This window comes from Sciurus carolinensis, chromosome 14, assembly GCF_902686445.1.
Source record: "Sciurus carolinensis chromosome 14, mSciCar1.2, whole genome shotgun sequence".
NCBI classification, from domain to species: Eukaryota; Metazoa; Chordata; class Mammalia; order Rodentia; family Sciuridae; genus Sciurus; species Sciurus carolinensis.
In genome coordinates, this window is record NC_062226.1 from 70,087,176 (window position 1) to 70,108,829 (window position 21,654).

Below are 21,654 nucleotides of genomic sequence, written 5' to 3' on the forward strand. Positions count from 1 at the left end.
CCTCATTCAGGTGTCATCATCGCTTACACTCAGTCTTTCAAGTCTACATTTCACTGATATTATTGGCTTAAAATAGTCCTTGAACCAGGTGCACTGGTCACTTGGGAGGCTGAGACAGGAGGATCTCGAGTTCAAATCCAGCCTCAGAAAAAGCGAGGCGCTAAGCAACTCAGTGAGACTCTGTCTCTAAATAAAATACAAGATAGGGCTGAGGATGTGGCTCAGAGGTTGAATGCTCCTGAGTTCTATCCTTGGTACCCCCCCAAAAAAAAGTCCTTGGGAGAGAAAGAAATCTCTCTGACCATGACCATAAAAAGCACTGAAGTATTCCAACTTGCTTCCAGTTTTATTGTCGCTCTGGGAATGATTTCTGATTTTTTATTTTATAAGTGAGAAGATAAAGAAGTGCCCAAGCCAGATGGAAAGGCACTTATATTTGCATTGTAACTTACATTTTGAATGGTAGAGGCACAGGTACAGAATCTACCAGCAACTGCGAGGTCAGGCAGACATTCTGGAAATAAATGTGCACCTGAGTGACAAACCAGACCGTCTGCCATGTCACCAAATGCTGCTCACTCTTGCAGTTCATGCATGTTAAGTTTTTGGCAGATTTATTAATTTCTTTAATTAAAGGACTTGGAGGATATGAATAATGGAACTATTTTGTTCCTAATTGAGGCAAGACTTAAAAACACTGAATTGAAATCTGCTCCCAGAATTTTTCATTACAGAAATTTTAAATTTCGATTTAAAATACATGCATATATATGTGTCTTTTTGTTTCTCGGATGGTGATTTTTGCCTAACCAAAAATCTAACTTTTATAATCAACTTTTCACGTAATGGAAATGGAATTTCTTTTTTAAGCCTTTCACTATGAAAGTAGGACCCTTGCCCTCCTTAGAGCAATTCAGGTTCTTTCCAGTTGGCTGACAATCCAATGTAAGAGTAAACAAAGAGAAATGAATCTCTTTAAATCTTTTTGACAACCTTTTCTTAGTTAAGTTTCTCTTAAAGATTTTTTAAATGTATTTTTTTATTTTAATTGGTACATAGTAGTTGTGCATATTTATGGAGTACATTGTTTATTTTTTGATTCATGTATAATGATCAGATTAGGGTAAATGGCATATCTCTCAGCTCAGACATTTGTCATTTCCTGTTTGGAACATTCAAAATCCTCTCCACTAGATAATTAATTGTTGTCAAACATAGTTATCTTACTCATCTATAGAATATTAGGCATTCTTCCTCCTGTCTATACTCCATATCCCATCCTGTCTCCATCACCTCTCCCTCACATCCTTTCCAGGCCCTGGTAATTACTATTCTTCTCTCTATGAAACTTATTCTTTTAAAAAAATAATAATAAACCCAGAGCCAGGTGCAGTGATACATGCCTATGATCCCAGCTACTTGGGAGGCTGAGGCTAGAGGATCCCAAGTTCCAGGCCAGCGTGGACAACTTATCAAAACTCTGTCTCAAATTAAGTAAAAAGAGCTAGAGGTAGCTCAGTAGTAGAGTGCTTGCCTAGCATGTTCAAGGCCTTGGGCTCAGTCCCCAGGACTGCACAACAAACCAACCAACCAGGAAAAGTATTTGGCCACTTATAGGATCAGGATCATTTCTTACTCTATGCTATAGTTACAGTTGGATCACAGCCTATCACTTATAAAATTGATCTAAGAACAGTAAAAGAGACTGCAAAGCCAAAACAAACAGTTCAGTTAAATAAATAGCAGAAAAATATTTTATAAAGAATGCCTTTTAACAAGCAGAATTAATTTGCAGATACTTTACAGAGGAAAATGAAGTAAACAAGATGATGTCAGGATTGTTTTTTAGTCTTTACCACTCCTAACTAGAGGAAATGATTCCAGGTGCCTGTTAGGAACATTCACAGTGTTGTTATAGTCTAATTAGAATTTGCTTTTGAGGCCAGTTCACTGCTTTGGAGGAATCATTTACAAATGAGTACTGTGGGCTATGCAGGGAACATGGCTGTGTTCTTTACCAGTTGAAACTAGGAATGTTCTCTGGACAGATCATAAGGCATTCATTTTAGAGCCATTGACCAGAATTGCAGGGTTGAAGGCCAGTCATTTCCTGTTGAACATCCAGACAATACTACAGCTAACCACAAACCCAGAAATTTTAAAGAAATCAAAATTGGCCAAAATGACACTAGTAAGAGGCTGAGTCCCTGCATGCTTGACACTAAACAGTCTTGTTTAGTGTCATGGTCTGTGCTGCTTCTGGCAGGGTGAGACCCCTCCACGGAGAACTGACCAATGGATCCGATGGTTGGGCATTGGGTCAATAGTCAGAAGTATTACCTGTCACTCCTCCTTCCTCCTCCAGTCCTGACTGCACTCCCCAGGTTAGAGAGGCTGGCTCCACATCACTATTAGGCCAGTCTCAGATCTCTTGGGTTAGAAAATTCTATGTCTCAAACTTCTAAAATAATGAGATTCTACTCTCAGCTCCACTTGTCTACCTTCTTTCTGAAAGTACAAACTTAGTACTTTGAAAGATGAAGGGTATTGGACACTCACAGCTCCTTCTCAGGTGTCCTGATTATTGGCTAAGATGCCTAAGACCCAAGGAAAACCATCGTTTGAAGACCATGTATATACATACTATGCAAAGCCATAATGTGACAGTCATAGGTCTTTGAGTCCCCAGACCTTAACCCCTCTCTTATATCATGAATATATGACCAAAAAACAGTTGAATTTAAAAAAAGAATGAGAAGCTGGTGGGGGCTGTGGAGCATGCCCATAATCCTAGCAACTCAAGACGCTGAGGCAGAAGGTTTGCAAGTTCAAGGCCAGCCTCAACAACTTAGCAGGACTCTGTCTCAAAATAAAAAATATTAAGGGCTGGAAGTGTAACTCAGTTTTACAGCACCTCTGGATTCAATCCCCACTACCAAAAAAGACAATAAAGTTCATTGTAGGGGAGAATTATATACAAACTAGTAAGAAAAAAAAAAAACCTTTTTATAGAAGAAAACACCCAATCTTCAGATACTCTTCCTGAACATACACTCTCTGTCTAGGAAGGGTCCCCAGTGTCCCCAGTGTTCCAAGGTTCCCCTGAACTCTGAAGTCATTTTGAGGGACTCTTATCTAGTCCTTGTCACCTGTCACTTTTCTTTCAAAGCATTGCTATCTCTTTTGTCTGGCTACATTCAATTATTTTTAGTTCCTTCACCTCCCCACTGTCTGCTGTTTGGATAATTAAGCATTAAGTTCTCTTCTTTGTTGAGATCATATATTTTTAAAAGACTGACTACAGGAAACCAGCAACTTTGAAATATAGGCTTTGAAAAGCAAACCAATAAACTTAGCAAGAGTAAGATTTTGAGAACAGAATCCAAGCAACCACACATTCCAGCTGAGTCTTCATGCTGAGGAGGTTACAAGCTTGTGGAGACGATTGGCTGTTGGTTTCTCTGCTCTAGTGCTTATTAAGAGTGTGAATACCAGAGTTGACCACTTAGGCCTCTGTCACATGCTGTGTGTTATTGAGCAAATTGCTTTATTTTTCTATTTTTTCAGTCTCTAAAATAGAGCCAATAATAGTACCTAGTTCATAGGTGGTTATATGAGGATTGAATGCAAGTGAAGCCCTTAGCACCTGGTGCATGGAAAGTTTTCAGTAAATGCTAATAATGAAAAACATTCATGGAGTTTTAAGAAAAGATGTGCTTGCTTTAGATTTGTATTGAAATTTCATCTTGCAGCCACTCTACCAGTCCTTCCTGCATGTGGCCTAATAATAACCTCAAGTGTTTTTATTGCAATTATTTTCCTCTATCAGCCACTCCATGGGAAGGATGCAAGAGCAGTACATCTATATATTTAGAGCTCTCTGATTCCATGCAGATGAAACTCATAGACCATTTGAGTTGACTGGCTTCTTGGTTCTTTTTCTTCTTCAGGTGCTGGAAAGCTTCAAGATCATGGACTACAGCCTTTTGCTGGGGATCCACATCTTGGACCATTCCCTTAAAGAGGAGGAGAACTCACAAAATATGCCTGATGCAAAGCGACCTGGAATGCAGAAAGTCCTCTATTCAACAGCCATGGAATCCATCCAGGGTCCAGGGAAATCTGGAGATGGAATCATCACAGAGAACCCAGACACGTGAGTGCAGTTACATGCCCATCCTGATTGTGACAGCTGCTGCCACTGGGTAATTACAAATAGTCCCATTCCCCCTCAGCACTAAAGCACTTAACACCTGGTACATGGAAATAGATGGCACTCTGGGAATGGACTTGTCCTTGGCACTAAGATGGGTCCAGCCAGCCTTCATTTCTATTCCTCAGTGGATAACTAGACAAGTGGCAGTGTCCTGGTTGTTGTTATTCTTTCATCCACAGAGTTCCTTTTTTCAGATGTCTCCATTTTTTAACAATGGTCAAAAAGGTTTCTACTCCCATTTGCTACACATTCGAGCATCTACCATAAGAGGGAAGAATAAACTCTGGATTTGAATACACGTGTATTTAAGCAAATGTAAGATAGAAATGGTGTTCACAAGTCAGAGCTTTTTTATCTGCATGAGGAGATCTGTTAATCTAGTCCTGTGTCCTGGTAGATGTGGTCTCTCTCCTCAGCCAGATGTGATGGTAACTGCATGATTCATTTGCATGTGTAAAGTGCATATTGACAATGGAAGCAATTAAAACCAAAGAAAATTATCGAAATGGTTAACTACATCAGGTGTATGTTTTAGCCAATAAGCAAGGAGACTGGGAAAAAGAAATCATTTTCTGTGGTTATAATGGCCTGACTTCTAGAATTCTCCAAAAGTAGCTAAACCATAGGCTTATTTCACTTTTATAAAAGAAATTAACATGTGTTTGATTGTTTTAATCTTTGCTTGTGATTATGTCTTAATGTTCAATAATCAGTTAAATTATTCTGTATCTGTATGGTGAAACACTATATAGCTATTAAAAAACATAGTACATTGAATGTAAAGAAATGCTTATCATTCAGTGAGTAGAAAAGTCAAATTATAAAACATGATAAATTAAATAATCTCCTATGTAGATTAATAAACACATGCACATACTGGAAAATATACCAAATGTCAATAGTTATTTCTTCCTTCCTAGGAGTGGATTTTTTATATATTTTCTATGTTCTTTTCTATGTTTCGTTTTTTAAATCTCAACAATAAACATTCTTTTGATCAGAAAAAAAGCATTACATTTTTTAAAAACAGTATTTTATTATACTCTAAGAATTCTTGGTCACACTTTTAAAATAGGAGTAATTTTTAAATTGGCTTCTTCCTATCCAACTTTTCAGAGTTGATAGCTATGATATTTCTCCATTGTGAGAAAGCACATCATTCTGGATTACCAGAAAGACATTAAACTGATGCAAAATAATAATGATGATGATGATAAGGAATTCTTAAAGATTTATTTTCAGTCTATTTACTATAAATTTTTTTGACTTTCTATTCTTAGAACATACAATAAAATATTTTCTCTTTTGTTCTATCAACAGAATGGGAGGCATTCCAGCTAAAAGCCATAAGGGAGAAAAACTACTTTTATTTATGGGCATTATTGACATTCTACAATCATATCGGTGAGACATTTGGGGAAGTGGTCTTTTATTATTTCAGAGTAATCCAAAATGTTTTTGAAAATTCATCAGATGTGAGTGGTTTTGCATTTTCATGGTTATTTTTCTATCTGTTTACTTTTAGGTTAATGAAGAAGTTAGAACACTCCTGGAAAGCTCTTGTTTATGATGGTGTAAGTGACTGATGTTCCTTGTTAAGCTACATATATTTTCAGTTCCTCGGAAACTTTACATGTGCTTAGGAAACTGTGTCACTGCATGTTAAGAGGCGAGGAGCAAAGGGCTTTATAAACTCGGAATCTTAGACTGGCAGATTGGTCCAAATCTAAAAACAAAGACCACATAAATTCAAATAGCTATTCACAGAGATGACATCCAGCCTAGTGGCTTTAGTAGAGGCCAAGAACAAAATGATAGCTGTTTCTGTGGGAAATGCAGAGGTCCCAATTATGAGATAATGAGGACAAAAATCTCTTTTCAAAAAGACACTGAGAATAGAAGGACTGTTGAAGTAAAATTCTCAGGAGACCAGGCCATGAGTGGTTGGAGCCCTGAATTTGATAGTGGACAGCCCTGAACTTGAACTCTGCCATCACCACTTGACCAGCCGTGTGAGCTGGACTCACTGCTTGTGATTTGCCTCCTCCTTGGTTTCTGCTCATAACAAAGGGATTATAGTAGTACCTACCTGCTGTGAGGATGAAATAAAATAATGCATGTTCATATTCAACCAAAAGCTCAAAACTTAATAAGGACATAGAAAGTGAAAATGTTTAAGATGGTATAGATTTACATGTTATGGACTTACACATTTGTATACATGCTGACTGATAGGAAGATGTTGCAAGAGTTGTTTTGTTTTGTTTTGTTTTTGGTGCCAGAGATTGAACCAAGAGATGCTTAATGCTTACCACTGAGCAACATCCCCAGCCCAAGAGTTACATCTTAATGTGATTAAAGAAAAAAATCAATTGTCAAAGTGTAGGCAGTCTTCCTCTCTCTCTCTCTATCTCTCTCTCTCTCTCTCTCTCTCTCACACACACACACACACACACACACACACACACACACACTCTTATGGGCACTTCCAATGCACACACACACACACCCCACAGAGTCACATCCAGATGTTAGATTTGAACTTCCTGCTGCTGACAGACCATTTATTGGCCCTAAGCCTACCTCAGTTAATAACTTGATATGACACATTCAAAGAATATATTGGTCAAAGATGTAGTCACACGTTTCCTTTTAAGATGCTAGCAGACACTTTGCTTTGAAAGAGGATAAATTATGAATGCTGTTCGTCTCCTTTCTGGAAAAGAACACACATTTTTCAGTTCTGTAGAAGACTTTTAATAACCTTTCAGCATGAGAGATCTGCATTTTGTCTGCAGGCTAAGGACTACCCTGTGTCAGAGTGCACTTTTAAACAACAGGCTCACAAATTTATTTCTAAGAATTAACCCAAGGCTTATTCAGATCAAAGATTCCTCCTATGAAAAGGTCATGGGTAATTTTAATTCTCCTTCCAGCTGAGAAAGGTGGGGACTATATAGCACCTTGAACGTGGAAGAGAGAGAGAGAATTTCCCCTGGGTTATTCCCCTGCTGTTTTCTGAGTCAAGTTAGGTTACCTATTACTAAGTGAGATTTCTGATCTCAGTGGCCTTTTCCAGTATTGGCCAGAAGCTTCCAAGAGACCCCTACCTTTGTCCATTTAAAATATACCTTATGGGTGTAGTGAATTTTTAAGAAAATCTCTGCTGATTATATATTTGTGAAATTTTACATAATATTCAAAACTTGTTTTTGTTCACAAATATGGTTCTTATTTAGACAGTGTTTCTTCATATCTGGCTCTTATTTAGATAGTGTTTCTTTATATCAAAGAAAGCACTAATGGAAATCCTTTAAAGGCAAGGGCTGAGTCTCAGTGAGTCTCAGTTATTTTTGGATACCCCTTGTATCCTACTAATATTCTAAATTATTGTGCTTTTTGTAAGAAGGTGTCTCCTTCAGACAGAAGCTGCCAGGATCTGGGAAGAGTACCTGTCACATCAGGGGTAAATGTCCTGTCACATTCCAGCCTTGCTAAGAGCCTGGAGGGCCTTCGTAATGTGGTGAAGATGTGTCTAGTGTACCGTGTCCTTCATAACATGCTAATTATAGCACTACAGATTATCACGTCTGAAAGCACATGTACTGCTCATGTAACATGCTGTTTCACAGAGGCAGAACCTGAGGCCCTGAAACTAGCTGGTTCCAGAATCACACAGAAGATCACAGAGCCATTTTTGTGTGTGTCTGTGGGGTTGGGGGTGGTGGTACTGGGAAGTGAACCCAGATTCTAAACCACTGAGCTACATCCCAGCCCTTTTTATTTTTTTATCTTAGGATAGGGTCTTGCTAAGTTGCTTAGGTTGTCTTTGAACTTAAAATCCTTCTGCCTCAGCCTCCCAAGCCTCTGGGATTACAGGCATGCACCACCATGCCCAGCTAGTCACCCAGCCTTTTAAGAATAGTCACCCAGTTTAAAGTTAGAACTTAGACCAGAACCAGCTCTCCTGATTTCTTATCAAGTGTGTTTTTCTCCCAATCCCACTACAGACATTTTATAGTATCTAAGCTTAAATTGATAGAAATTTACCTATTGGAATTCATACCTGCATTCAAAATGGAGCATTATACATATAAATAAACTTGTCATTTCTAGAAATGTACAACTTGAATAGTCAATAAATGATTGCTAAGTGAACATAGAGAATTGGCCCTTCATCCATTCCCTTTCCTGGATTTATAGTAAAATGGCCCTTCAGTCCTAAAGACTCCTGCCAAGTGTGAGAGAATTGAGTTGGCAATGCAGGTCAACTCTGATGGTAGGTAATTCAGCACAGCACCAGTTAACCTTATCTCCTGTGCATCCTCCTGGGTCTCTTCACCTTGCTACTTGGAGGTGACACCAGAACACTTTTTTAATGTAAATGTCACTCTTAAATTAGGGTGCTTTGTTTATATCCCCAATTTTTGTTCATGACTGAGTGCTACCCTTCATTCCCAATGATACTGGAAACACTGGTTGCCTATAAGAAAAGATTTTGAAAACACCTCCAGGGACACAATGTTATGAACAAGGATCAAGTATTTTGATTTATGTAGCAGTCTTTCCCGTCCCCTAGTGCTCTATTTCCTCTAGAATCTTTGTTCTTTTATTGAGTCTGTGTCCTCCCCACCAGCCCAGGGCCCTGCAGGACACAGAACACTGCTCTCTCTAGCTCTTGGCCTCTGTTGGTTAAAATCCTCAGCTGACAGGAAACCACTTGCATAGATCTTTCTTCTGACTTGAGATGAATTCTCTGAAAAGTAAACCTGCCATCCTTGTCTTGTCTTTTCAGGACACAGTTTCAGTTCATAGACCAAGTTTTTATGCAGACAGATTTCTAAAGTTTATGAATTCCAGAGTTTTCAAGAAAATTCAAGGTAAGAATCTTATGAAAATGTCTTACTTGTAGCACTTAGTTGCTAACTTCAACATGTATCCATGTAAGAAAAGATTTTTTTGTAAAATTTCTATGTAATAAACCAAATTTCCAACATTCCTCATGTTGATCTTGCTTAACTTAGCACAATTATATATCCAAGATAGATTCTGCCATGAATAGATTCCCTCATGAATGGATTAATGACTTATAAAAAGGCAGAAGTGAACTAGCTTAGCTTCTGTTTGTACTTCTGTCCCTTCTGTCACGTGAACACACCTCAACCATGTCTTCTATGAAGAATAGACCTTCACAAACACCAAACCTGCCAGCTCCTTGATCTTGGATCATGCAAGATTTTTATTGGAAGAGTTTGATCCTTTTTCCCCTACAGTGGTAAACAGTGTGATTAAGTATCCCAATCAGTTATTTATTGATGGTATAATCATTAGTCCTATTTTCTGGTGAAAAAAATTAGAAGCTATATTTATGTCCAACCATAAATATATTGGTTAAATATATTATGGTACAGTCAAATATGAAATAGTATACAACCAATAAAATGATGTTTTAAAGGTACATTTAGTCCTTTAAATATCAATTTATTTACATATATGTAGTTATTGATCTGTATACCTTAAATGAACAACAGAATTCTAATTAAATATTTAAAACTATTAACAGTGGTTATTCTCATAGAGAATTCTTCAGGATAGACTATATGTGAGATCACAAAACAAGTTTTAATCAATTTAAAAAGATCAAAGTTGTGCACAGTATCTTTTCTGATCACAATGAAATGTATCGATAAAGAACAAAAACTGGAAAGCTTACAAATATGTGAAAATTGGACAACACACTCTTACTACCAATAAGTTAAAGAAGAAATCACAGGGAAATTAGAAAACTGAAACAAATAAAAACCCACATTCCAAAAATTTATGAGAAAGGCAGTGCTCAAAGAGACACTTACAGTTGCAAACACCTGTGTTATAAAAAGAGGAAAAATCTCAAATCAGTATTCTAACTTTAAATCTTTTTTTAATATATTTTTAGTTGTCAATGGATCTTTTATTTATTTATATGTGGTGCTGAGTATTGAACCCAGGGCCTCACACATGCCAAGCAAGTACTCTACCACTGAGCCACAACTCCAACCCCCTCTAACTTTAAATCTTGAGTTTAAAAAACAAAAAAGCTAAACTAAACTCTAGACTAATAATGGTTATTTTGAAATGAAGAAAGGATCTTATTTTCCTTTTTATTGGTGTTCATTAGATTTTCTACACTATATATGTAGTGTATAGTATAAGTTTTAAACTGTGTGAAAAGAAGAAAATAACACTGTAATGCATATATTGTTATTTTATGATTCAGTTATTCTGTGGTCCAATTTTGTAATCCAGAACATGACAATTTAGTCACCCACAAAACATATGGAAAGAGTAGAATATTCATGTTTTATATTTAAATAAGACAAATTTTTCTTATGATATTTATTGGAGTTTTAAAGATACAAAGAAAACATTGATAATTACTTGAAATCCAGCAACCCAGAGATACCCAGTTCTAGTATTGTGATGTACTTCTTACCAGTCTTTATTTCTGTACTTTACGTATTTATATAAAACTGGTGGCCGAGGTTATAACTCAGTAACTGAGTGCATACTTAGCAATTGCAAGGATTCAGGTTCCAGCCAGCACCACAAAAAAATAAATAAATCTCTGGTAACGTAATGGTGTACAATTTTATGCCTTCTATTTTTCACATTATAGCGTGAACTTTTCCATATCCTTGAGTGTTCTACAAAAACATCATTTAAAATTGCAATACAACATTAAAATTATATAGATGTGCCATAATCTATCTATTCTTTGAGTATTAAGCATTTATATAATTTCTTTTTTCTATTTCTAACTAGTTTTTTTCTGAAAACAGTTTCAGACAAATTCTGAATCCAAATTAGGGATTATTTATTTGGGATAGATTCCAAGAAGGGATAATGGGTATTAAAATGCACTTAACTGTACAGAGAGACTGTGCCACTAAAGGTTCCCACAAGTCTGTATTTTACCAGCCCTCGGCCAGCATTATGCTTTTTAAATTATGCTACTCTGATAAGTAAAAAATGTTATCTGATTGTTCCATTTTGCATATCTTGAGTATGGGTAAGTTTCAGCCATTAGTCATTTTTATTAGCCATTTACAATTCCTTTGAGAATTGAGCTTTATAACATTTGACCATTTATATTGAGTGTTTATTATTTTTCCAGATGATTTATATGAACTCTACATGTTAAAGAAATAACCTTTTTAACTTATTATTCTAAGGAAAACTTTTTTTTTACATTTGACTGTCTCAATGGTATCTTAAAATCACTGTCAAATTGAGACCACTATAAATTAAATTCTCTGCCTAAGATTTTTTTGGCCTAAGATGGGCCATAAAGTGGTGTTTATTCAGACTGCAAGGCTGCGTGAATATTGCTTTTGGGTTCAAATGTTTAAGGAAGAGTTTCCACCTCATTTACCTATGCCAAGACTGGAAACCATAGTTCCCTTGCAGCCCCTGGTAGGTTTGTAGAGGAGGTGGCCCTTTAATGTCCCTACCTCTCGTGGGAGGCTCTTCCCACGAGACTTCTGCCTTGGGAGGAATTTTTTTCTGAATAGCATATAAATGAATGGTGTAAGCAACTATTTCTTCAGTTCTAGAAAATATAGTGTGTGTTAAGATTTTTTCAGTCTGCATGGTTCATCATGTTTTGTTGTTGTTTTAAAGTGCGGGGGAATTTATTGTGTTTTTAAGATAGCAAGTGTTTTACTTGTTAAGTAGTAAATCTGTTGACTTTTTCCCATTTTGCCATATAGTCTATTTTTAAAAATAACAGTTTTGTTGAGATATAATTCACATGCCACAAAATTCACCTGTTAACATGTGCAGTTCTGTGGTTCTTAATATGCTAAGTTCACAATCACCACCCCTAGTTTTAGAAAAATTTTGTTACCCACCAACAGAAACTCCATAACCCTTAGCACCCATTCTGTTCCTCCTCTTTGTAGTCCCTGGCAATCACTCATTTACTGCCTGTCTCTATGGTGTTACCAACTCTGGATATTTCATGTCAGTCATTTAGTATGTGTCTTTTGTGTTTGACTTTATCCATGTTATAGCATGTATCCATCAAGGTTAATCCATGTTGCAGCAAGTATTAGTACTTTATTCTTTTTATTGCTGAATAATATTCCATTATATAGAGATACCACTTTTTATGTATGCTCAGGTGATAGATATTTGACTTGTTTTCATTTTTTGGCTATAAGGAGTTAAGTCTGCTATGAACATTCACATACAAGATTTTATGTGAATTTTTTAATTGCTGGGTCAGATGAAAACTCTGGTTAAAATTCTCAGGAGCTACCTAACGCTCTTCCAAAGCAGCTGCACCATTTTACAGTTCCACTAGTAATATATGTTTCTCTACATCCTCATCAACATATGCTACTCTCCTTTTTTGTTTTCACAATCCTCGTGGGTATAAAGTAGTATCTCACTGTGATTTTGATTGGCAGTTCTCTAGTGACTAATGATGTTGAACATCTTGTTATGTGCTTATTAGCCATTCACATCTTCTTTGGAGAAATATTTGTTCAAATTCATAAAGTAAAATTGTGGCCCTCACACTACTCTGTTTGCCTCTGGTCATGCCCCATTTAATCTAATCTCCCCACACTGCAGCCAGAGAAATCAGTTTAAAATACAAATCTGCTTTTCCTAATTACCTGTTAAATCCCCTTCATGCTAAAAAGAATAATAAAGTGGGGGAGGGGTCCTATGGATTCCCTAGAGTGCAGAGTCCTTCACGTGCCTTCTGAGTCCTGTGGTCTCTCTGTCCCTCCCCTGGAGCTCCTCTCCACCTCATTCCACACCACGCCCTCTGCTGGCTCCAGCTCATGCTTCTTCCTGGGTTTGCAGCACACTCTCCACCCTTCCCTTCGTCTTCCTTAAGTCCCAGCTTAGCTGGTGCTTCCCTCCTGTACTTACCATTCGGTGCTATAATGAGCTATTTGTTTCCCTCACTAGACTTTTTTTTTTTTTCTTCCTGGTGCTAGGGATCGATCCCAGGGCCTTTCGCATGCTAAGCACTCTACCAGCACCCCCAACCGACTTTAAGTCTCTTTCAAGTACTGTGTTTGGTTCACTGAAATGTCCCCAGCACCACCTAGCATATTTTCCAGCACATAGTAGGGACTCAATCATCGTTTGATGAATAATGCATTGAATGACCATTTCAAAAGGTAGCAATTTAATACAAACGTTGACACTTCTTTTTTTTTTATTTGTCCTTTTTAGTCATACATGGTAGTAGAGTATTTTGATATACATGAAATATAACTTCCCATTCGTGTGGTTGTACATGATGTGGAATTACACTGGTTGTGTATTAAAGTTGACATTTTAAATCCCAACTTTAAGATGTTTCCTCAACTCTGATTGCTTTACAGCCTTTAAGGCTTAAAGACAAACTTTCTTTGTAAGTGAAGACCCTGCCACCACCCCTAAGAAATTAGTACCTGATCTTCATGTTAGTTTTTTAATTTCTTAAATCCATTCACCCCAACTCCCCTAGAATTGTCATGCTGCCAATGTAATAATGTCTACAAAATTCTATATTTTCTAGAAATAGAAATAATCATCATCATGTGTTAAAAGCTCACTGAAATTCTCTATCCAAATAATGTGTCTAAAAAGCTAAAACCTTTTTTCCCCCACTTGGTACTGAGGATTGAACCCAGGGGCATTTTGCCACTGAGCCACATCCCCAGGTTTGTGACAGGGTCTTGCTCAGTTGTTTAGGGACTCACTAAATTGCTAAGGCTGGCCTCAGACTTGTGATCCTCCTGCCTGAGCCTCCCCAAGTCGCTGGGATTATAGATGTGTGCCTCCACACCGAGCTAAAACTTATTTATTGACTAGAATATAATGATTAGATTAATCATTTGCTAGAAACCTGATTGTCCTAAGATTTCAGAACAATAATACATTCATTCAACCAATATTTGTTATCATATAATTCTTTTCATATGCCTAACACTTTGCCAACCACTGAAATATAGGAAGTTTTTAAAAATTAATTGTTTTGAATTAGGTACTGGACCATATAATAGATTTATAATGCCATGAAACCATTGCTACTAAACATTTTGTATTTAATACTATAAGTAGATCAAAATAAATAAGACCAATTCTCTAAAAAAGAGATTTACAAAGAAAAGTATATTAAACTAAGTTCTGTTTAAGCCAGAGTTCATAAGAAGAGAGTCAGGAAGGACATATTGAGGAAAGGGAACAGCATGTGCAAAGACCTAGGGATAGGAATAAGCATGTTAGGTTCCAGAAGGGCAATAGATAGGTGAAAAATGGTCAAGTATACACATAATTTAGTGCATGAGAATGAAAAGGCATATAATGAAAATAGTTTTAACCTTGCTGCTAGAGTCTCAGGGGCCCCTAGCAGTCCTCAAACCACATCTGAAGTCCTCTGACTGAGAAGTCTGTTATGTGGAAAGACAGGAATTTACCATAGTTTATTAAGGATTTATACAAGTTAGCAGATAAAATGTTAAGGCAGAAGCCATGTATGGGTAAGTACTTCAGACCTGCAAAACAAGATTGGCCATTATTAAATGGAATGGGGAATTAAGGAAAACATAACTTATTTAATAACATAGTTGTCATTAAAATCAATTTTGATTAGATTTTAAACATTTCAGAGCTCCTGTCAGAGAAACGCAAACTCTATTTTTATCCTTCCCCGCCCCCTCCATACTTTAACCAGAAAATAGAATACTGAAGAGCTAGAAAAAGAACCAGCAATTAGGCAACTGAAGAAAACAGGAAAGACCCTAGGGTTCCTGACCTGGAGCAAGTCTTTCTACTCTCAGTTTCAGGTCCTATAAAAAGGGCCAGCCTCCCTCAACATATGGATAATTTGAGATACACCATGTGAATGTTGGCTTCCAAACTCCAAAGCCCTCTACAAACATTATTTATGATGATGACAATATAATTATGATGTTAAGACTACTCAAGGAACAAATAACCCTTTCCTTCTCAGTAGGAAGACTGGCCTCTATTCCCTCATTTGTGTCCCAGAGTCCTCCTCCAGTTAAGTTCTTGCAAACTGTCCTATGGGAAGGCCCCAAATGAGCAGGTGATCTGCACTCTGAGATTCCAAAAGCTAGACACAGTTACACAGTGACAAATACATTTGCTGCTAGCTTACCCCTTAATGCAAACATCCAGAGGAGGAGAGGCACTAGCAAAAAATAAGTTCAGGGGAACATAAAGAAGCTTCAACTTCTTTCCTCCATTTTCCTCCAATGAATTCTTTAACAACATTAAGCCAAGAAGAATGATCACAGCAGGAGTGAATGTAAGTAGGGACGATCTGATTGCCGCTTAATCAGCTCAGGGCCCTCAGCAGACAAGACATTTTCTTAGGTTTAGGTTCCCAACCCACTTCTGAAGATGGAGAATGCTGTATGGACAAAGATCAGGAGTGAATTACGCATCTCACATCACCATGACCTAGAAAAGATCCAAAGAGAGTAGGAAATTTCAGTGGAAAGTAACGGGGACAAAAAAAAAAAAAAAAAAGCAACCAGAAGTAACTTGGCTAAATTGGGCAACATGAGTATAAGATTAAACATTGGCATGTTTAGAAATTCCCAGTCTCCAGTTAATAACACCAGGGTCATGAGAATTCTCCATACTTTAACATCTGCATTTACCCATTCACCCAGCCTACTCCCAGAATTAGAAAAACATTGTTTGGAGGAAGGAAAATAATTCTTTTGTGTTTTTTTGAGCTCCACGAATCTGTAATTTTTTTTAACGTTAGTACATTTTAGTTATACATAATAGTGGGTTCCTTTTGACATAATCATACATGCATGGAATATTATTTACTCCATTTCAGTCCCTGGGGAAGTAGTTCTTTAGCAAGAAAACATTTGAAATCGACTTCAAATAAGACTTTATTTTAAAATACGGAAAGAAATTTTAACTCTAATTTATTCTAGGATATTTGGGGTTAAGTCAAGTCATTTTGAACAAATTATATGGCCAAACATAGACAATTTTATAAAAAGCCACATACACACACACACACACACACACACACACACACACACGTATATCTTTATATATCTTCAAATAAGACTTTCCATGTAATGCATAAGATATAATATGTAATATACATAAGAAGGCTCTCACCTTTCACTGAAATAACTAAAATGCTAATAAGTAATAAAATATGAGTTTAACAATGTGAATCTGGTTTTGTATTTGTGTTTGTCTCTCCCTTCCCTTGCGGCCCAGCTTTGAAAGCCTCCCCTTCTAAGAAACGGTGCAACTCCATTGCCGCCTTGAAGGCGACCTCACAGGAGATTGTGTCTTCAGTTAGCCAGGAGTGGAAGGACGAGAAGCGGGATCTCCTGACCGAAGGACAGAGTTTTAGCAGCCTTGATGAAGAAGGTAAAGACACGAGACTTACAAAACCCAGAGCCACTAGCACTGCAAGAAAAAAGAAAGAAAGAAAAAACTAAAATTGGAGTGATTTATTTATACAAGTAATACAAAATCACAGTAGAAAAGTTAGAAAATACCTGCTCTAAGAAATACTCTATTAAATTTTTAAAGGCTGTATATGATACAGTTCATATAAATTTTAAATATCATGAACAATACAATTTATGGTTTATGATAAAAAATAGAAAATACTAAAATATTCAAAAAGAAAAATCTATAATCCCACAACCCAATGGTAACATATTAGCATTTTGTTATTTTTACTCCTAGACTTTCTGAGCATGTATATACATATACATATGCAATGCAACAAGTTACCTCTTCAATTATTTAGATCTTTAATGAACTTAAAGTTTTATAATATTTTCCTTACATGGCATGAATACATTCATTTTGTTAGATTCCTTCCTTGGGTAGATATAGAAATATTTTTTTCTGTCTTTTGAAGTAGGCTCTTTCTTAAGACTGGGAGTTCTAGCTGTCTCCTGGGCCTAATAGACCTCACGTCCCTTTTCCCTTTTCCCTGCTGGCTAGGCTGTCTGGACAATGGTGAATAAAAGTGTGATTGTAGGAAGCCTTGCCTTGTCCTGATTTTAAAGGAATGCTTCTAATGTTTCTCTGTTGAAAAAGAATTTGCTGTACATGGTACCCATCATCAGGTCAAGGAAATCCTTTTTTTTTTTTTTAAATCAAGAATGAGTACTGAATTTTACTAAATATTTTTCTCTGTTTATTGAGTTGGCCATTTGGTTTTTCTCTTATAATTCAATAAGGGAAGTGATATTTTAAATTTGTCTATCAGTACATTCTTTTTTATCAGTATAGTCTTTTGAGAAATCCAACATGTCCTAAAAAAGCCTTTTGCTTCCTATAGAAGATAAGTGCTCCTGTAGGATTTTTTTTTTCCTCAGAGACCTCTGGGTGTTAATCCCATCCCATTCTGCAGCATTCACCTATGTGTGCTTTATTCGTTTTCTTTATTTCTCATCTTTCCATAAACCAAACTTTTATCAAGTAGTTTTATTTCAACAAAAGAGTTGCCCTTGGTCTTTTGCCTGAATTGATGACTCCAGTTCCTGGCAGACACCACCCCTTTCCCCTAAGGAGCCCTACCCTGGTGTTTCCCCCACCATACTCCCTGGTTTTCTGAGCGCACATAAAACTACAGGTGTCTGCACTCTGGGCAATAGGACAGACTTATTTTTTTTTATTCTGAATTTATTTTTAATGCCAATGACAACAAAAGAGCTCTTTTACATGAGTTATTTTACAAAACAGAAAACACAATTTCCTGAAATGGCATTCTAGAGAAATTAAAGAAACATTTGACATGAAAGAGATGGCAGACTTATTTTTAAAACTATATTAGTTAAACATGCAAACACTTGCTCAATATAACCTCTGAAGTTCAAGCAATAGGTCCCGCTGTTCATAGGCTGGAGATAAATACACTACCACATATCCAGAAAGTCTGGAAATGGGAAGCACTAAATATACATATCATGCTTTTTTTTTTCCTTCAGAAGAATTGTGAGACCTATTGCTTCAAATTTAGAGATAATACACCTGAAGATGTCTCTGAGAGTCAAAGAAAGTCCTATTGAGCATATTCTTTTTAACTTTATTTATTTATATTTTATGTGGTGCTAAGGATGGAACCCAGTGCCTTACACGTGCTGGGCAAGTACTCTACCACCGAGCCACAACTCCAGCCCTGGGGCATATTCCTCTTTTATTATAACCTCTCCTGAAACAAGTTTTCCTATACTGCCCCCTTCATGTTCAGGGTTTGCCTCTTTATAAAACTCCATACTGGGGGACTTCTTTCAGAGTGCACCAAGTCATCGCCAAAATTTCCTCCAGTTTTTAACCATTTGTATTCTGGAATCCTCAGCATGATTAGATTATATTCCCTTTCTATTGACATGTAACAAATTACCCCAAATTTAGCTGGCTAAAATAAAACCTCTTTATTAACTGGCAGGTCTGTAAGTCAAAAGACTGATTATCACATACCTATGTATTCTACTCAGGGTCTGAAAAGCAGAAATCAAGGGGTCAGTTTGACTGGGTTCATAGCTGGGGACTTGTCATATTGTCCACAGAATTCAGTTCCTGTACCTGTGTTGGTGTCCCTTCTTTGTGCCTGACAGCAGAGGGCCATGCTGAGGCCCTAGCAACCATCTACACTCCTTGTCGTGTACACTCCTCCATCTCCAAACAGAATTCCTTGCAAATCAGTCCCCTCAACATTTCAACTCTTCCTGTCTCAGACCTCTAGACCCAAACTTAAAGATTTTGTTTGATTACCTAGGACTCCCCTGGATAATCTCCCTTTTGACTAACTTAAAGTTACCCGACTCAAAGTAACCAAGATTACATCAGCAAAATCCCTTTCTGACAGGTCACATAGAATAATCACAGGAGTAATATCTCATCATATTTTCAGGTTCCACCCACACTCACAGAAAGGTCATACAAGTGTGTGGATCCTGAGAGTCATCTTAGAATTCTACCTATCACATTGATTTAAAAAAAAAAAAAGAAAGAAAGAAAAGAAAGACGCAGGAGGATAAAGAAGTAGTTCCTTGCTTCACAGAGCTGCTCTCCAGGGTGGTAGAGACAATTGCCCAGTGTCCCAGTGTTTAGACGCTGTCTGACCAGACACTCAGTCACTGGACAGATTGCGTTTCTACATACCCTGTCATTCAGGTCATTTCTGGGTTATGACAGAAAGCTAGTCATCCCCAAGACCTAAGTATTCTTAAAATCCAGCTCCATCTGCCTTCTAATTAGTGGAAATTCTTTGGAATCTGATGTCAGGTTATTTTTCAGACCCAGGTTTCAATATTATCGAGGGTTTTCATATTTTTCTCCATGTTTAATGAGAAGTCAGAATCTAAGTATATTAAAGATTGCTGACAGATGTCCCATTCAATTGAAACCTTTCTGAGGTTTGAATGTTGAGCACATTGGTTACTCATGGTTTTATATGGTCATTATCTGGTATTCACCATGGCGGTTCTTTATTTCCTCCTGAACTGGAAGCAGAGCTCCACTGTCTATACCTTTTAATGTGTTTTCTAGCCTCCTGACCAAAGTCCAGTCCCGTCCGTGCCCCATTTTTTCCTATTTGTCTCTCTCTACCCCATAATATGTTACTTCTTCAAATGTCCAATCCTGGGCTGAAGGGAATATAGCTCAGTGGTACAAAGAAGAGCCCTTGCCTGGCATGCACAAGGCCCTATGTCTGATCCCAGCACCAAAAAAAAAGAAAAAAGAAAAAGAAGCAAACCCAAATCACACCCACATGATAGTGCCTATTAGAGCCCTTTTCCATTTATACACTGAAAGTTCGTAACTCTGAATCTGTTGTGCCTATCAAGAAATGCCAGAAAACTTACATTCTATTTATTAATTTGTTATCATGTTTTCGTTCAGTTTATGGGGAAAATGGAAAAGAATTCACATAGACTCTGGAGAGATGGAGTGGTTCACTGCTCAGCCTGGAATAGTCTCTTTCCTAACAAGGGAGGACGCTTGGGCTCCTGCAGATTAAGGCGTAGCAAACTGTTGGTTCGTTGAACTGTTTCCTGGCCCTTGAAAAGTCTTCTTATGTCTATCTGAGATTCATAGATATGTGCATCTATAGGAAAGGCAAAGCATATTTGCTCTCTGTTCATTCATCTGCCAGTCATCCTTTTAATCTCTCTCAAATTATCTCTCCATAAGCCCCTAGGAGTTTTCATGCCATCGTTTTGAAATAGTAAATCACTTTATTAGGTTTTTAAAAGAACATCCCTAATGTCATTTCCATAAGCCATTTTGGAAATTAATGCAGTTTCCTTTCTGTTTAACCTGTTTGCAAGCAGCTCTTCTGCATTTCGGCTGTAATTCAGAAAATCACAGTTAATTTGTAATTTCATTTGCAGCCTGATATGTAAAATGAATGGTTTAGACTCATTTTAGTTATTAGAGATACAAAAGCAAGCATGTATTATTGAGATCCATGACTGTATGTCCCTTTCTTTCCCCAGCCCTGGGATCCCGACACAGGCCAGACCTGGTGCCCAGCACTCCATCACTATTTGAAGCTGCTTCCTTGACAACCACGATTTCATCTTCTTCCTTGTATGTCAGTGAACATTATGCACACGACAGGACTACGCTTTATTCAAACAGGTAACACTTAGCATGATCAGACTGTTACCACATCAGCATTAGACTTAAAGCAGTATCTGAATAAGCAAGCACAGGTTGTCTCTAGCAACCAGGTTGCTCAGGGAGAGAGGTCTTGCTTGATTTTTGCTTTGGCAAAAACTCATTTGCAGAAAAAGCCTCCTGTTTGTCCTTTTTAATAATCATTATGTCATGTAGAAATTATACGTTCAGTTCTATGAACGAATACAAATCTTTCATTGTTTTGTTCTAGTAATTTCTTGTGAATGAATTTTTTTAAGCAAGCTGTCTTGGGAAAATTACACAGATAGCTGCAAAGATATTTCAATATTCTCTTTTGTATGTGCAACCTTAGTGACTATGTAAACAGAATGATGACCTCCAAAGTTGTCCACAACCTAATTTCTGAAACCTATAAATAGGTTACCATATATGACTAAAAGGACTTTGCAAATGTAGCCAGAGAGGCTCAATGTAATCACAAGATCTTTGTGAGAAGAAAATAGGAGGATCAGAATCAGAGAAGATGTGACACCAGAAGCAAAGGACAGAGAGAGAAGAATTTAAAGATGCTGTGCTGCTGGTTTTGACGATGGAGAAAGGAGTCATGAACAAGGAATGCAGGTGGAGTCTAGAAGCTGAAAAAAATGCAAGAAAATCGAGTCTCCCTAGGGCATCCACCAAGGAGTACAGCCCTGCGAACAGCTTAAATTTTAGGACTTCTCACCTCTAGAGATGTAATATAATAAATTTGTATTGATTCAACCCGCCAAATTATTACTCATTAC

The 21,654-nt window shown here is 37.2% G+C and overlaps 1 protein-coding gene across 2 annotated transcripts in view; it reads left to right on the forward strand.

The window, feature by feature from the left end:
• Positions 1–21,654, forward strand: part of Pip5k1b (phosphatidylinositol-4-phosphate 5-kinase type 1 beta) — a 313,915-nt gene that overhangs the window by 221,834 nt on the left and 70,427 nt on the right. For both annotated transcript variants that reach the window (XM_047524303.1, XM_047524302.1), the window contains 6 exons: positions 3,951–4,156; positions 5,537–5,620; positions 5,742–5,790; positions 9,012–9,096; positions 16,478–16,633; positions 20,725–20,869. In XM_047524303.1, coding sequence (XP_047380259.1) covers positions 3,951–4,156; positions 5,537–5,620; positions 5,742–5,790; positions 9,012–9,096; positions 16,478–16,633; positions 20,725–20,869 — 725 coding nt within the window. The remainder of the gene's footprint in view (positions 1–3,950; positions 4,157–5,536; positions 5,621–5,741; positions 5,791–9,011; positions 9,097–16,477; positions 16,634–20,724; positions 20,870–21,654) is intronic.